Raw genomic sequence first — 17,891 nt, forward strand, 5'->3', positions numbered from 1 at the left:
CCCTTTGATGATCAGTTCGCTCTCTTTTTCTTCATCTACACTGCTCAAGTTGTGGCAAGTCTCACACAATGAGTGTCTACATGCCTGGTTCCTGGGGGTAAGTATTTCTAAGTGCAAACAGTGTGCGTTTTGTGCCTGCCACTGCCCACACACTTGCGTGCTGCATTGGATAATTGTTGGTAAATGTTGAAAATGTGTGCCATTAACTGCTGCTCATTGGTTCACCACCACATCAACTTATACAACTACAGAAGAACGCCTCTTAGCTCTTCCCCCATGCTATAGCATCGAAAGAAGTGATCCACTCAGTGGCAGTGGGGGCATCTACAAATCTATGATAGTCTGTAATCTGAATCCCTGCCCATCCAAGATTCTCAATCAATCAGGCAATTGTGAAGTGCATTACTCACCCGTGAGGGTCTCAAGGCGTGTAAGGAGACTCTTTTGTTGAGGTAATGGAGTCCGGTGTTGTGTAGGGATTTATAGGCATGGGTGAGTAGCTTGAAGGTTACTCTCTTCTCGATGGGGAGCCAGTGGAGGTCTTGCAGGTGTTGGGTGATGTGTTCCTGTCGTGGGATGCTGAGGACAAGTTTGGCCACGGTGTTCTGGATAGTCTGGAGTTTATGGAGCAGGGACTTGTTGATTCCGGCGTAGAGTGTGTTTCCGTAGTTCAGTCTGTTTGTTATAAGTGCGTGGGTGACTGTCTTTCTGGATTCGAGGGGATCCATTTGAAGGTCTTGCGAAGGATGCGGGGGGTGTTGAAGCAGGTGGAGGTGACTTTGTTGATTTGTCGAGGCATGGTGAGGAAGGAGTCGAGCATGATGCCAAGGTTTCGGGCGTAGTCTGTGGGAGTGGGGGCTGCCGAGGGTGGTGGGCCACCAGGTGTTGTCCCATGCTCAGGGGGTGGGTCCAAGGACGAGGACTTGTCTTCTCCGAGTTGAGCTTCAGGCAGCTGCTTCTAATCCAGGATGCAACATCTTTCATTCCTTCCTTGAAGTTGATTCTGTAGTTGTGGGGGTCCTTTGTGAGGGAAGAGGATGGGCTGGGTGTCGTTAGCATAGGAAACTGTACTGAGTCCATGCTGTCGGACGATGGCGGCAAGGGGGGCCATGTAGATGTTGAAGAGCTTGGGGCTGAGCGATGATTCTTAGGGTACTTCGCAGTTGATCTCTGTGGGTTCGGAGAGCAAGGGTAGGAGTCTGATACTTTGATTTCTGCTGATGAGAAAGGAGCGGGGCCCATCGACGGCAGCTCCCTGTATGCCGGTGTTGTGGAGTCTGGTGGTTGAGGATGTGGTGGGTGACGGTGTCGAAGGCTGCAGAGATCTAGTAGGAGGAGGGCCGCGGTGTGGCCTTGGTCGAGGAGAGTGCTGATGTAGTCTGTAGCGACGAGGAGGGTGGTCTCAGTGCTGAAGTTGCTGCAGAATCCTGATTGGGACGGGTCTAGGATCGAGTTCTGTTCGATGAAGTTTGTGAGCTGGACGTTGACGATCTTCTCTGTGACTTTGGCCGCGTAGGGGAGGAGAGAGATGTGTTGGTAGTTTTTGGAGACTGTCGGGTCTGCGGAGGGCTTCTTGAGGAAGGGCTTGACTTCTGCGCATTTCCAGTTGTCGAGCAATGTCCCAGCTTCGAGGGTGGCATTGATTGTGCATCGTAGCCGGGTGCTATGGCAGCTCTGTGGAAGATGTGCGGCTGGCAGGGGTTCGTGGGGACCCCCGAGTGAATGCTTTTCATTATCGTGGTGGTGTCTTCGGTGGTAACTGGGGTCCAGGCAGAAATGGTAGACTGGCTGTCGTTGCTGAAGGAAGGAGTGGTTAAGGTGTCTGGTGTCTGTACATTGAAGTTGTCATAGAGGGACTTGATTTTCAGATGGAAGTAGGAGCCAAGTTTGTTGCAAAGGTCCTGGGAGGGTGTGATGTCTATGGCTTCGCTGGAGGGTTTGGTGAATTCCTGAATGATGCTGAAGAGTTCCTTGGAGTTAGCGAGGATTTTGTTCTGGATGAAGGTCCTTTTGGTGGATTTGATGAGTTGGTGGTATTCAGTCATGGCATTCTTGTAGGTTGTCCGATCTTCTACGGTTTTGCTGTTTCTCCAAAGCTTTTCAAGACTTCTGCAGGTGGGTCTGGATTCTTGGAGGGCAGTGGTGAACCAGATGGCCTTCATGGGGCGCTGTCTCTCAGAGTTACGGAGGGACGTAAGCTTGTCTGCGCAGTTGGTGATTCTAAGCACTCTTTCCAGATATCCGTGAACAAAAACTCTATCAGGCCTTTTAATTTACAGACCTCCGACCCCTCCAAAGCCTTCAGTCCAGCCTTTGTTAACCAAGTGACTTCATTAGCTCTTAAATTACCCAGCTTCAGTATTTTAGTAGTTAAGAGATGTAGGTTTATCATTTTTACAGTACTTCGAATCTTTGCCTTCTTTAGGTATGAGACATATGTGCACTTCTGAGAAGGAGCCAACAGATTTTCCTAGGGATTGAAAAGAATTAATCAAGAGGTGTAATTTGGGTACTAATAGTTTGAAAAAAGAAAGAATTCGACAGTAAATCCATCAGGTCCGGGTACCTTATCTCTTTTAAGGTGTTGGAGATCTTCCAACAGTTCTTGTTGTGTTACATCTATTTCTAGGGAGGATAGATCAGTAGAAGTCTGCTGTGTTCTTTGTATAGTTGAAAAAAAGTGTGACAACATGAGGTCTGTGGGGTTTGTTTCGGAGGAATATAATGACTTATAAAATATAGAAAATTGATTCAAAATTTCCGCATCCTTGAATTTTAAAGTGGATTGTTCATTGTAAATAGAATCAATGTTTAACTTGTTGTTTTCGGTTTTCAAGTAATAGCCAACATTTTTCCTGCCTTATTTGTACCACCATAAACTTTTGCGCTGGATTTCAATAGATATAGTGAGGCATTATCTGTTGAGTCTTTGGTAAACTGTAGTTTTGCTTTTATGAGGGCATTGAGAACGTCTTTCGAGTTAGATGTATAAAAAGAATGCTCCAGACTCTTAATATCTTGGAAAAGGGTATGTGTACGTTTGCGCGCACTATTACGTTTTCTAGCGACGTAGTTTATGATAAAGTCCTTTGCTGATGCCTTAAAGGCATTCTAAATAGTTGAGAAAGATTGAGAGTTGGTTTGGTTTATGGAGAAATAGTTGGATCCAGAAGAAGAGTTATTAAATCGCCATCTGCTGGGAGCGTTGGCTTTACGTAAAATGTCTACACAAATTGAAATAGGGGAATGATCTGACAATAATATGGGCTCTATTTCTGCATTCATAAGTGCTTGAGATATATTATGGGATACAAAAAAGTTATCAATTTGTGATTGTGAATGGTGAACCGGGAAATACAAAGTGTATTCTCTTGTGACTGGGTTACATAATCTCCATGCATCTAGAAGTTTATGCTGGGTGATAGCATGGATGAAACTTTGAAATTCCAATCTATAAATGGGTCAAAAATCTGGTTGCAGTAACCTGCTAGTATAAAATTGACTTCCATGTTCAGAGTGATTTGCTTAGCTAATGAAGAAAAAAAAGAGGAATCGCCACCAGTATGAGCATAAACGTTTAAAAAAGAGACTGGAACATCCTTCAAAATCCATTTAACATTGAGCCACCGACCATCCACATCAGAATATTGTGAAATAAATTTGATACGGATTGATTTATGACAAAGTATCATGACTCCATTACGTTTGCCATCACCGTTAGAATAGAAGATTTCCCCCACCCAACCTTTTTTTAGTTTTATTGATTCAATCTCTGTGAGATGAATCTCTTGTAGAAATATTATATCTGCATTTAGTTTAGCCAAATGAGTCAGGACTCTGTCTTTTTATGGAAGAATTTAGTCCTCTAACATTCCACGATACTAATTTCAACGGCATAGCAGATTAAAAGGAATAATAAATTAAGAAATTGAAGAATAATAATCCAAGTCAGTGGGACAACAGGAGAGAATATGGGAAAAGGAAAATATCATATGCATAAGGACCATGACTGAGATAAGGAAAAAAGGATATTCAGAAAATGGTGTAAACAAACAACATAATTGATAAAGAGCAATAACATTAGAAGATACACAGTTGGAGCTGCAATTGAAAAGGAAAGTATAGAAAAGTAAATGAATTATGACAAAAGTATATAACAATGAAAGCTGGAGATAGACAACACCAGTATTGAATGTAACCAAAGGGAGAAAGGTGACAAAGTGACAAAAAACATAAGGAGAGAAGAGGTTAACGACACCCGAAATAAGAAGAATATTTGGAAGTGAGAAAAGAAAGGTGACCAGGAACATAAATAGAATAGAGATGTAGGAAGATAATATACCTTCATAAGGAGAAATAAGGAAGACACGGGAGAGGGCGTGGAACCACATGGAACAGACGACACATCCAGGGTCAGCCAAACAGAGGATCAGGGAGACACCATGAAACGAGGGTTTAAAATCTGTGGAGACTAAAAATAATAAAAGTTAGGGTAAATACTGGAACGGACGGGTACAAGAATAACTAAAAATTACAATGAACAAATTTGCAGAACTTAAACCTTGTTGAGAGCAACAAATCTAACAAAGCCAAGGAAAACAACATTTTGAACTATCAAATATTATAAAGAAGAGAACAAAGCCTGAGCAATCTGTTTAGAAAAAATAAAATAAAAAAACAGTGTCAAGTATTAAATGAAGAAGAATGACCAGAGGAATCCATCGCAGTTGTTTTGCCAGAGTATATAAAACTTTGTAAACGCAACGGATCTTCTTGTGTTGTTGTTCTGTTATACGTAACTTTGAAGAGACGGGTGAAAAAGGCCGTATCGAGCTCCTATTGAACAAAGATCAGCTCTCATGTTGAGAAAAGCCTTAGGTCGGTTAGCAGTAGCTTTTACGTAATCCTGTGCAAAAAACAAAGATGAGCCTGACCATGTAATTCTTGGAGAAGCTTTGACCGCTGATAATACTTTTAATAAGTCTGTATATTCTAAAAAATATAAGATGACTCCTCTTGGCCTTTAAGGTGATGCATTAGATGAAACACGTCCCAAGCGATGTTCTCGTTGAATGTTGAGGGTAGTTCCTTCTTGCATGTGAAGTAATTTAGGAAGGCATTATTTGAAAAAGGTAAGAGAGTCTGATCCTTCAAGTCCTTCACCCAGGCCATAAATACGTAAATTGTTATGTCTGTTGCGGTTTTCAAGGTCCTCGACCTGTCTTTGAAGAGTGGAAACTTGAGAATGGAGTTGAGAAACATTGACACAGGTTTCTTTTAAGGAGGTGACGCTTTGTTCAACTGAAGAGACCCTTGTTTCAAGTTGTGACCAATTATCTGTTAAGATTTGCAATTTCGGTATTTGTCTCTTCCATGAAGGGTCGAAGAGCTCTAATTTCCTCCAACAACAATTCCATAGACACTGGCTTGATTGACTTAGGTGGCGAGGGAGGATCTTTTTTTAGTCGTTTAGTAATAGATTTCCCTGGAACTGCGGAAGAAGGATCCATTGTTATCTCTGAGCTTTGAAGAGAAGATGCCAGAGAAGCTTCCAATTTGGAGAACTCCGTGAAGATCCTTGATTTTTTGATTTTTTTATAACAATGTGCTTTGGCTTGTGTAGCAAAGAATGAGAAGCCTTTGTCCTGCCCATAAAGCGCAATCAAAACATTCCCTCCAGGTGCAAATATGCTGAGGATATGGCATAACAAGTGAAATCATGCAGGATAATGAATTCGTGAAGAAGAAAATCTATGCAACACTATGTGAATGTGACATTAATATTTGAATAAGAAAGTCTCATTTGTCTGAACGAAATAGGTTTTAGAACATACTCTATGCCCCTTTCAGAATGATGTGGGAATGAAAAAGAGAAAAACAAGCTTTGGAGGCTACTGGTGATCACAAAATGGCTGCTGTACACATTACCTCACAGATACCCCAACATGATACTAAAAGTTGAATGCAGCACTAAATGACAAAGCCTCAGCGTGAAAAAGAAAAATGTTCCCATTCCTGAGCATATTAGGATCAAAGCCAGGTGGTGGTTAGTGATTTTGGCAGCGTTGTGAGGAGTTGTACGCTCACACGAAAAACGCACAAAATGGCAGCCGTGGTAAAATGGAGCCGCGAAAGAACTCACTGCATTGAGGAAAAGTTCTTTAAAAGCCGCAAATGGAGGCGCCGAGGGTCACATAACTCGCTGTGGGTCTTTAGCCGTCCGCATTCGTCCCCAGCTGCACGGAAGATTGCTTAAAAGCGCTGAGTCTCCCAGATGCACTGGAGAGCTTCACCCGTGCGCTGCCATATTCCTCGGGCGCCAAGACACGCCCCCCCCCCATAAATCAATTTTAAAGAGGTTACAATCTGTCCAAAGCTTTGCGTTTTTGAGCCAGTGGTTTCCGGTGCTCGGCACTGGAACTTAAATGCCAACACGGGCACTTGTGACAGTCTGACACAAGTTGGCGCTGTATGACTAATCTAAAGATGACCACTACATTAGTCAATTATTAATTCAGTATACATTAAAAATAAGTATTATCTGATGCCCAAGCCATTCTTATACCTTTGGGGCCTGGAATAATCTGAATTGTCACACTTGAAGTGTGATGTTTAGTAGTTGTGTTGTTACTGTCATTGGCAGCATGGTTGGGGCAATGTGTGGTGCATGCTGCAGTGGTCTCCTGACGAGAGCCCTTGCATTAATATTTTTTTTTTACAAATTAGGCACTGGTCCAAAGTACGGCAGCGAGATTACTGCTCTCCTGTCCTAAGTTATGCTCCTGTCCTGGGCTCCTTCAGGAGCTTCACTGGCTGCCCATAGAGAAGTGCATTCAGTTTAAAGTTCATAGCGATGTTCACAAGATCCTGCATGCTTCAGGAATCCCCATTCGCTCAGAACTCATGCTGCCCTATCTTCCTGCCAGAACACTTCGCTCCGCAGAATGTAATGTGGCAGTGATCCCTCGATTCAAGAGACAGAAACTAGGATGTCACTCCTTCCGGATTCTGGCTCCTGCCCTCTGGAACAGCATGGCCCCTGATCTAAAGAATACCCTGAGTCATCTCTGTTTCAGAATAAAACTCAAAGCATGGCTGTTTGTTCTCTATACCTCTCTGTGACCTCCCTGCCTCTCTTGGTGCATAATGCTGATCTACTGTGGTCCGCGCTGAGAAGCCCAGTTGCTGGGGAAGCCATGCACTTTACATATCATATTAACATAACATTAAAGAAGTGCAGGTTATATTAGAGGGTTCCCTTCAAGAAAACCGTTAACATGTTGAGTTAAGGGTATTCTCAAATGGAAAGGGGTGCTGTTTCGATTGGGAGAGTCACCTGTACTAGATTTGTTCCCTATTAAGGAGGTGTTTGCCACATGTGTGGGCTCTGTTAGGGAAGAACTGTTTGCTTTAGATGGTTCAAAGAATAAAAATTGTTATTTGTGCTGTAAGGTTCTTTTACTTAGAGAAAATGAAGAACGCTCAGAATTCTTTTTTTTTTTGTAAGTGGATGCTGTTTTTATTTGGTCACTCTCTTATAAAATTATTTTTAACTGTATTTTTAGGGTTCTGTATGTTTAAAACAAGTGGCTGCTGTATATTGTTCCTCAGTGTTAAAGAGGTGTAGTCATGCATGTCTACATGGTGTTGTAATGTGGCTGTCAAAAATTTGCCACGCTCAAGTCACTCCACATTTGGACTTGAAAGCAAAACCCCATTGTTGTTAAGGTCCAGAATCTTTAATACCTTGCGGTTTGACGTTTTATGGTGTCTTGTGATCACAAAACCCACCGTCAATACAATGACTAACGGGTCCTTTCTTACTTCTCTCTAACGTATGGGACAGTGACAATAATTTTCTATTTTGTTAATCATGATGTTGAAACTATAGTTGTTTTTTTTACCTGTAGCCTCTGGTAAGCCAGACAAAATATCATTCATGTGGCTCTTTCTAGCATTGAAGATAGTACACAGCGTATGTTGATTTGTACCTATATGTGTCTTGACATAGGTTTTGAATGGTTGTTATGGAAGACTGTGCAGATTTGTTAGCACGTTTTACAACTGCTCCCACTGCTAGTGTTAATCCATTTCTTATTAATACTCTAATGGAAATTTACTTCTGAAGAGCGTATGTTATGTTTTTGGGTCACCTGTAGGAATTATGGGGAGGTATTTCATGCAGAGGTTTTCAGTTTCTTCTTTCTGGTGAATATTGATTGTATGAGCAACAACCAGTTGCACTCATTCTGTAGCTTTGCAAAAACTCAAGTGCAGTATCTTCTAGGAACAGATTTGCTTACTGTGGTGATCAGTTCGTTAACAATCTTTCATCAGAACTGTCTTCCATTTGTGCAGTCATTGTGTGTTCAAAAATTAATTTACTTAGCTTATGTTGGCTGCTCCATCTGGAATGTCCTTACTGTTTTCTCTTAATAATAATATGGCAAGTCTTCGAAGGAGTTGGGTTTTGTTCTGTAATTAGTTGGTTGTGTTTAGCTCTAGAGAGATCAAGGTAGATTAGATGTTCCCAATGCATTGGTTATGAAGATGATCGATAGCCTTGGTGTTAAGGTTTTTATATAGAGTGAGCATAAAAAATATGGCCGGTTTTCTTGTCCTAAGAGTGTATGAGTCAAGTCTCCTGTCATCAGTATGAGATCTCTTGCGGTCTAGTCCACCGTCTGTAAATACAGAGACGGTCTTCTTCAGGGCCATTGAAGTGTCCATCAATTTTTGACAATCTAAGCCTTCATCTATGAGCCTTTATAAAGCCCACTGCAATACTAACGTAAGGACGTAATGTGTCACTAGAGCACAGTTCGAGACAGTTGGAAAGAAAAAGAACCAAACCTGAAGAAATTATGTCCTGAATCAAGCCAACATAAAGTAACCTGCTATATTCTTAGGCGTACTTTCATAAAGTTGAAGCAATCTTGACTTATGAATTGTTTTCTGTGACACTTACTTGATACCTTATACTTAACAATTCTTCAGTAACTTGCTTGAGTCTTTATCATTATCTGAATTTTGAGGTACTAACTGATTTTTTATTTACCAGATTTTGGGCTTCACTGTTTCTAGGTTTAAACTGTAATAACATTTGATACTGGGATAAGGGCTCCCGCTGTAGGATACATGAACCCTTTCTTATTGACCTAGATCACGAAGAATCAGGGATAGAGAGGCACAGTCCTTACACCAAAGCTCTGTTTTTTTACACTTCAGACTGTTCACTGAACTTTCTTCTGGCAACCTGTGACTATGTGCTAAGTAATGGCTTGTGATTTCGAACGAAACTACATTTAAGAGCTCTTCAAATGACAGTAGTGGTCCTAATAGGAGTATATGTGCCGACTTTTAATCTGAAACTATAGCTACCATTTCGTAAAGGCAGAAACTTTAGCTCTGCCTCAATAACGGATCACAATCCTGGGTACACACATGAAACACGAAATAGAGGAAGACATTGAAAATTGAGGGGCTGACACATGATTTCAGAAGTGGTTTAGAAAGTATAGGATATACTTTGTTGGTAGTGCCTAAAAAATTGAATTGTTTTTCTTTATTTTCTTCAATGCATTTACATTCTTACCATGAACCTCAACTTACTCCCTAAACTAAAATGTACAGCCTAATGAAGCGTGATAACCTTTATTTGTGTTTATGCAATCAGATGAAAGCTCCCTGCTGCTTCTCTGCACATACTCCTAGTGAAAGTATTCGAAATAATTAAAACTCGGTGATGAAGCAGTTCAACATGTTGTATTCTTTACTCCAGGGGATGGTCTGAATCGTATGAAACAAACACAGCAGAGACTAAGGAGTCTGAAAGCCTGTCTGCGGGATGTAGGCCCGCATTCCAAAACAACAATGCCAGGCAGTGGACCACTATGCACAGTTCGAGTCAGTCACAAAAAGCTCAAGGCCGTGCTCAGTCTCTCAATCGGCCTACGAAGCAAGCAACAGTGGTACCATATCGAGAGTCGCAGTCATTGCACAGCAAAAGGTAAGGCTAGAAGAAAGAAGGCTTTGCATGTTGTTGGAGGAGCTAAATAACAGTGCTGTAAGCTGTACTGGAGGTGGGACAAATACCCATGCCTGAGTAAGTGCAGGATCTCAAGCATATGGGAACTTCCTCAGAGTCGTACCATTTCAGTAGAAGTTGGAAAATATTCCAAAACAGTATTTACTTACCTCACATTTTTATAAAATATATTTATTGCGGAAGTCTCCTTTTGACTCGAAGATGTCTGGCCTCTCCTGTTTGGTATTTTCTCGAGATACACAGTGATCATGTCTTCCTCTTCCGTAGCCATTTGTGAAATTGTAGTTTGAAGCATAGCATAGATATAGTTTATTTCCTCTGGAGGTGGAAAGCATTCTTATACCAAATCACATGAAGGCAGTAGACCAGGGCAAAAAGTGCATGGCATTGTGAACATTAAATCCAAGCAAAAATGAGCAGTACTAAAATATGATGGACTTGAGTGAGTCCCTTTCTTTGTTATATTTGGAAAGTGATATTCAGATGAGGAACTTGAGGTCAAATGATACAATTTTTGTGGAAGTCGGTTCATATTTGTAGCAAGCCTTGATTGGGGGGGGGGGGGGGGGGGACTTCTAGGAGAAAGGATGAATGAGCGGGAAAAAATGGAGCCAAACACGGTCAACGTTTTGCAGTGCAGGAATCTTGGAGGTAAAGAGCCAGTGCCATGACAGCCAGATATTTGGGTGTGGGATGGTGTGCTGTTGGAGAAAACAGGTCATTTCAGAGGTATAGGGAGAACTGTTTCCCCTACCGGGAATGGCTCACAGCACAAGATTTTGGGGTCACTATTGAGACACAGCTGGCATGTTCAACCTTATGATGTAGGCAATGTGGTGACGCAGGAACAGGGCATGACCACGCGGAGGAAACCTGTATAATGCAGGGTATCATCATCACTTAGGGACCATGTATTTGTAGTCGCAGCTTTGACAGTGGGTCCGTATTAGTGCACCTAGATTTCTTTGTCAGACCCACAAGTGCTCATATTCGTTCAGTGAAGATGAGGGAATGGGACAAAGTCATCTTGTGCCATCGGCAATACTGGACTCCTCTTCATGCAGGAGCTGAGTACCATTACAGTGGTGGCTCCAAGTCTCCAGTGCTTTCTGACTTGTTTATTGAGGTGCTGAGAGCAATGATGTCTCATAACCAGAAGAAAGAAATTGCTGTGGCCGATGTATTTTTCAAGCCTCATCCTACCAGACAGTACAGTGGATAGACCAGTGACTCCCAGGAACAACAGGGATTGTCAAAGAGCAAGATAATGTTTGTGTATGCCCTCAGTTCAAATCAGGAAATATTGAATGCCTGGTGATGGCGATGGAAGCCAAATTTGGGCACAGTGCTCTTGGTGGAAAAGGTTGGAAACAAAGTAGAAGAAACAATCAGTGCTCTGGAGTGCTTTCCACTGACGTGGACTCCCCTCTTGGATTTGGTGGGTTTTGAGATTCCGCAGGCAATGATATGCATGAGGCTCAGCCTCAGAGTTTAGGAATACACACAGAAATGCTTGGGGTTGTATTGTTGTGGTTGTCTGCAACAGAGCTTAAGTAGCTTATTAGAAATGGTAAGAGCCTTATTGTACAATCTCATGTGAAACTAGCTAGACTTCAAAGCAATTTCTACTGTACAAAATATTCAAGCTTCCTACTAAACCCAAGTGAGCAGAGCTAAACTCATGGTGATGCTGGTTTTGATAAAGGCTGTATTCTTGGATTTGTGGCAAAATAAACGGAAACATGATTTTTTTGAAGTCTTCCTGTTCCTTGGCCTCTCCAGCAACTTTACTAGAACTATAGTTTCCTAAGGATTCAGTCACTGAAGATCCTTTTATCAGTCATCTACCCAGCAAGGCTGGAAGTGATGCACAAGGCATTTCTTTTCATACAAGAAGAGCCATGCATGTCAGTCCCGGACGGGGTGAAAAAAAACGTCAGTGGTTGACAATTATTATTTATTGATGTCTATATAAACTTCCCCTTCTTGGGAGTTCAGGTTGATAGCTAGTTCCTCACCGGACTTCACTCAGGTCTTTCTCTCTGTTGAGGAATGCAGGAAGAATTTCAGCCTGAATGGTTGATATTGCTTGAGTACCTATATTTTGCATTTGTGTTTTCCTATCCTTGCTATTTCTTCTCCCTAAATCCTCTGTTCCACCCTCAGACACATAAGTTGTTTGTTCTTAAATTCATGGGAAAAGGTAGTACCATTATTCTGTTTCTGCATTCCCACTTTGGCTGTTTATTTATTTATTCTTTTGCTCTTCTAATGGCAGAATTTGTGTTTTTTACTCACCATTGAAAGGTTTAAAACTAGTGGAATACGTTGGTCTTGTATGGACAGCAAAGAATATAAAGCTGATAAAAATAATGAAGAGAATGAGTTCGGGGGGTGGCCCTGGTAAAGAGTTCAAATGCCAGTTGTAAAAACATGACAAGTAATATATTTATATCCTTGAATGTTAAAGGCTTTGAATCATCCATGTAAGATGAATTCTATGCTGAAAACAGTTATCAAACAAATGCTGGCAAGATAGGTCTTTAGGAGGTACACACATTTAGATGCAAATCTTTAAATCCCTATGTGAAAGGTTTCCATGTTTTCATTCGATAGAAAACTCAAGAGAGCAAGTGCAGAATGATCCAATTATAGATATAGAGGTTAGCCTGAGCTAGGCCAACAGAGGAGAACCAAAGGAATTCCATTTTATAAATGTTTAATTTAAAGGTATGGGAGGGCTTCCAGTTTTGAGACAGTGTTGTGTACCTGTACTTGGTGGTGTCCATTTATTCGCTAAACTTACTACATAAAATCCTAAATGTTTTTTCCAAAAAGTGCAAGTCACGTCCTAAGCTGACAAACCAGTTTTAAGGGCATAGTACTTTACGGTGAAGTATTTAGGCAAACAAATTCATACAGATCCCTCAAAATTTATAAGGGAAAGTTACGGAAAAGCAATAACTAGGCTTGAAAAGGACGTTTGATCAAACTCCAGCTGTTGTTAATGGGATGCATTGCCATTATGAAAATGATGGTCCTCCCAAGACTCATATCCTTTTTCCAAATATCCGAATCCTATTACCATGCGTGCTCTTCACCACACTACGATCCATTATGATTAAACTCGCCTGGGCCGGGAAACAACTACTGGCCAAATGGGAGACTCTCACCATGCCATACGACATGGGAGACCTCAACCCGCTAGATCTTGAACTATACTACACAGCTGCAGAGAGCTATTTTACGCACTATTGGATCCATGGACCGCACAACTTGCCACATCTTTATATAGAAAGAGATGCAGCGGCTCCCAATGCGCTCCCCCAGACGTTATTCTCAGCCCCAAAGAGATGCTTTGGTAGCTTTGACTTCTTAAACACCACAGTATATGTCTGGTGAAACTTCGTGGTAAAACAAGCTGGTTCATTACTGTTCACACCACACATGCTTATAGATTGGAATTCATGTTGTAAAATAGGAAGAGAGAGGAAAGTCGTGAAGGCTCTTAAGTTACTAGGGATCACCAAAATGGGAGATTTATTCAGTGATGGTGAAGTGAAGAGCTGGAATTGTTAAGTAATGAGTCTGAGTCTCCGATGATTATGGGTCGTTTTTACTATTTTAGAGTTCCACACATTTTACGTGAACTCCTGGGAGATTACATGTTGGAGCCTCCAGACATGCCGGCACTGTCTTCCTTGATAAAAGAAAAGGTACCCACTGAACTGACTAAACTTTACTCTTATGCGCAAGATGCTCCCAGGTCATCCATAATGAAGGCGAGGCAAAAATGGCAGAGAGAACTGGGCACAGTCATAGATGACGAGTGCTGGAGATACTGTTACACAATGATCAGGGATATATCACAACACAGGAGACACAGACTTATACAGTTAAAATACATTAACCAGATATACTACCCCCGGAGAGGTTACATAGATATGGGCTTCAGGATACAGCGGCATGCCATAGATGGCCAGAACAGACAGCTGGCTTTATACATGTTGCCTGGTATTGTCCTAGTGTGTTTACTTTTTGGAAGGTGGTCATATAGGAGCTAGGGTACATAACCAGCATTACATTTGAAATGGACCCCTTGTGGCCCTATTACGGTATGCTAAAAATGTGAAGAAAGCGGACTGCAAATTGATAGCCATCGGGATATAGCTGGCAAGGCGTTGATGGCGATGAGATGGGCCAGGGGCCCTGTTCCCACTTTGGAGGCTTGGCATAGTGACATGATATACTGTAACACAGTCCGAGGTATATAACTAATTACTCCCTCAGCGTAGTCGGTACAAAAACATCTGGGAAACTTACTTGACATACTTGGTGGGGAATGAGACTGGTGAGCTGGAGGGAGAGGATAATCCAGCCTCGTGAGATATGTTAGAAACAGAGGGGAAATGAAGATTGTGTGTTCACATGACACAGGGACAAAATAGGAGGTAACACTACAGTGAAACTTCGTGACAGTAAAGGATTAAGCCGAAATGATAGGGAAATAAGGGCAATACATTATTAGTGTATATTATGTGTTGGTGGCCGCCAAGTTTAATGTTAGCTGAATGTTTGCAAAATGGCATAACAATGCGACTGTTAGATTGTATACTCGCAGAGACGTATTGTATGGTCTGATGAAGGTATATGTATGCTTTTTGTACTGTCCAGTCACAAGATGTATTTTTATATTTGACTAATAAAAAACAAAAATAAAAAAGGGTATAGTACTTAAGAATGTTTTATAAATGCAGCTTTTGCAAGGTCTGATTAGCAATTAAATATTTTTAGGTCGAGCCTAGGCAGCTCTTGCGCTGACTCTTCGAGATCTGTTGTAAACACTTTGTGGGCACAAAGCCGCCCATTGCCTCTTTATTCATTACCTCGATTTATAAGGGCTTGCCTGTTAGTGGTTAATCTTTGATCTCTGTTCCTCCTTGTTGTCATTTGTGTCCCCCCACGGAACAGTGCCTTACTACTAGTATCTTTCCACTTTGGTGCTTATCTGTTCATTTTGAAGCACTACCTATTTCTTTCTTTTCTGCTTGTGTTTAGTGAAGCTTTTTTTTTTTTGTTCGTAGTTTTATATGGCGCGAACTTAACCCAGTATCAGGTATAAGAGCGATTTACATAGCACCAGTTGCGTTACATGAGGACACATTCATTTTTGTTAGGCACAGGGAGATTGTGATTTACTCAGAATCACAGGATGTTCAGCGTCCTTCCAGAGATTCAAACCCGGTTCCCCAGATTCAAGGTTGACCGCCGTAGCCGTTAGACCAACTCCTCTCCCCATTCCATTTCCAACTCCGCTTTCCTTTTCTGGGTTCCTCGTGCTTTTGTGTTATTTGAAAGGCAAAGTGTAGGCATTGTGAATCTTCTTGTTGGTTTGCTGAGAATCTGCTCGTCGTAAAGTGATCCAGTGTTTGCGAAGCTTTTCAAGAACGTTTTGTTTCCCATTGACAACATAGAGCGCGTGCACTTTGGAAATGTTTTTTAAATGGATTTTGCTCATCTCGCTTTGTTTCCTATCGACAAGGTAGTGTTTTTGGGAACTCTTTTTTTAATTTAAATGCATTGTGCTTGTCCGCAATGCAGCTGCTGTGCGCTTGATGCTCACCAGGGTAACAAACGACACACAGGATGCCATCATTCACAAGATAGTTTTCTCTCACACGCTGCCTTTCTAAGGTTTTCTCTTAGTCTTTTCCGAGGCTGGATAAGCTGCTTATGATCATTGCAGCCCATGAATGCGAGACCACTTTCTGAAGAAAGGCTTGGGGAAAAGAGAAGCGGGTGATGGTCTAAGAGGAGCACAATTTCCTATCAGAATTTCTCGCTCTTAGTGCCGTTGTAAACAGGACTGTAAATCTTGTTCTTATGGACAGTTCTATGCTTATGGAGAGTAAAGTTGTTACTGGGCTGCGGAGAGCTTGAGGAAGAAAACCAATTAGACAACAGACTCTCCTGGCGCTGAACAGTTTTATTTTCAGCACTACCGACATGGGTTTAGAAATTCCTGCATGCAGTGTGTTGTGGGGCGCAAACCAGAAGTGTCTTGCATGACGTGAGGCCGTTTGACAACTGTTCACTTTGTTGGTTGGTCCTGCTGCTAGGTCTCTGCCTCACCCTGTTCGGTTTCCCCCCTTCCTGGGCAGGAAATGATTTCCCTGACAAAAACTCATCTCTTGTAAGTGCCGGAGATGGGAGGTTAAACAACATGTCACAGTCTCTTATGTCGCTTGTTTCATAAGATGCAGATTTATACAAAAAACTTGTGAAACAGCTGTTTAAAAGCGTCTCCCTTTTTTTTTTTACCGCAGGCTAAGGCAGTCAAGGGAGATCCAACGATATCGCATTGTACACAGATCTCTGCAGCAGAGGCTCTAAGGTGTCTGGTCCGCTGGCATAAGTTGCCGTCCTTTTTCCTTTTCTTTTGAATGTAGAAGGAGAGCAACAGGAGTAAAGATATGCGGAGTGGGGTGCGGGGTGCAGCCCTCTCATTCTAAATGACCTGCAATCTCTGAAGTGGACCCCCTCTTCCCAGCTCTCACCTCTTCCACCTCCATCCTAGGGGTGATCTGAGATGTGATCACTCTCCAGAATCTGCTTGTAAACAAAACTAACTCGAGCTTTCCAACAGTAAAAACATCCTAGGTATCTCCGCATTGGGTTAACATATGTAACAATTACCCAACTCCAGTCTTCTCTTTTCATTGCTTCGTAAGGATTAAAGGCAGAGTCTTCTTTGCAAAATCAGGTTATAAATCTCTGCAATGGGTGCAGGCTCTTGAGCTAGTTTACTTAAAACTCCTTAGCTTTGCATTAGCCCCACAATTATTTAATCTGTATATAAACAACTTGGGAAGATTTCTTGCAAATCTAGACCTTGACATTCCAAAAGGCAGAGATAAAAAAGCTCTTGTCCTCCTGTTTGCTGAGGAGGCAGTGCAGATGGCACTAAGAGAACTATCAATGCATCATAAAACTGACGGTTAATGTGCAGAAAACAAAGTCCATGGTCATGAAACTTAAAGAGCTGCCTCCAGAAAATGTTAGACTAAGGGTCAAACCTTGGAACGCCCCATAACTTTGACAACTTAGGAATCCGCTTTAACTAGAAAAAGGCCACTAAAATGTATACTGATGTGGGTTACAAGAACAATTGAGCAGGGAACCTACAAAATCTGTATTGCAAGTATACAATGTGAAAGTGGCAGCCACTGCCCTATATAGAGCTGACCTATGGGGTTACAGATGAGTACTGGATCTACAAAAAAATAGAGAACCACTTCCTGTGACTGATGCTACACTTGGGCCTGTGTACCCCAGTGAACCCCTAATCATGGAAATTGGACTGACTTGTATGGAGACTATAATGCAGATCAAAACAGTCTTTTACTGAGCCAGATTATAGATCAATCCAGCTGCACAAAATCCACTTAAGAATTCCCATAGACCTTACGAATCTCAAGAACACAGCAACAATTAAATGGTTGGATTGTGTTCGAAGTGCACTGCAGAAGATAGGCCTGTCCGCGTTTGGGACACCTGGCCTGATGACCAAAGTCAGCATGGCACCGATCAAAAACAGGTATAGAAAGAGTGTCCATTATAATCAATTTAACAAAATCTTCAAAGGCAAGATAAGGCTATTCTATTTGAAAGTAAAATCTTCCTTCAATTTTTAATGTTATTTGAACCTGTTGACACGTGTACCAAAGAGAGGTCTCTGCATTAAATTTAGATTAAGAATTCCCTTTTTGTCAACACACAAGATCATTTCAGATCAATGTTATTGTGTATCTGGCGGCAGAGAGACAACAGTGCCCTTTGTTAT

The 17,891-nt window shown here is 41.7% G+C and overlaps 1 protein-coding gene across 2 annotated transcripts in view; it reads left to right on the plus strand.

Annotated features, from left to right (window-relative positions):
- The window catches only part of SIPA1L3 (signal induced proliferation associated 1 like 3), a 780,343-nt gene that overhangs the window by 549,717 nt on the left and 212,735 nt on the right, over positions 1–17,891 (plus strand). For both annotated transcript variants that reach the window (XM_078660667.1, XM_078660669.1), the window contains exon 11: positions 9,782–10,009. In XM_078660667.1, coding sequence (XP_078516793.1) covers positions 9,782–10,009 — 228 coding nt within the window. The remainder of the gene's footprint in view (positions 1–9,781; positions 10,010–17,891) is intronic.

This window comes from Lissotriton helveticus, chromosome 9 (genome assembly GCF_964261635.1).
Source record: "Lissotriton helveticus chromosome 9, aLisHel1.1, whole genome shotgun sequence".
In the NCBI taxonomy this organism is placed as follows: Eukaryota; Metazoa; Chordata; class Amphibia; order Caudata; family Salamandridae; genus Lissotriton; species Lissotriton helveticus.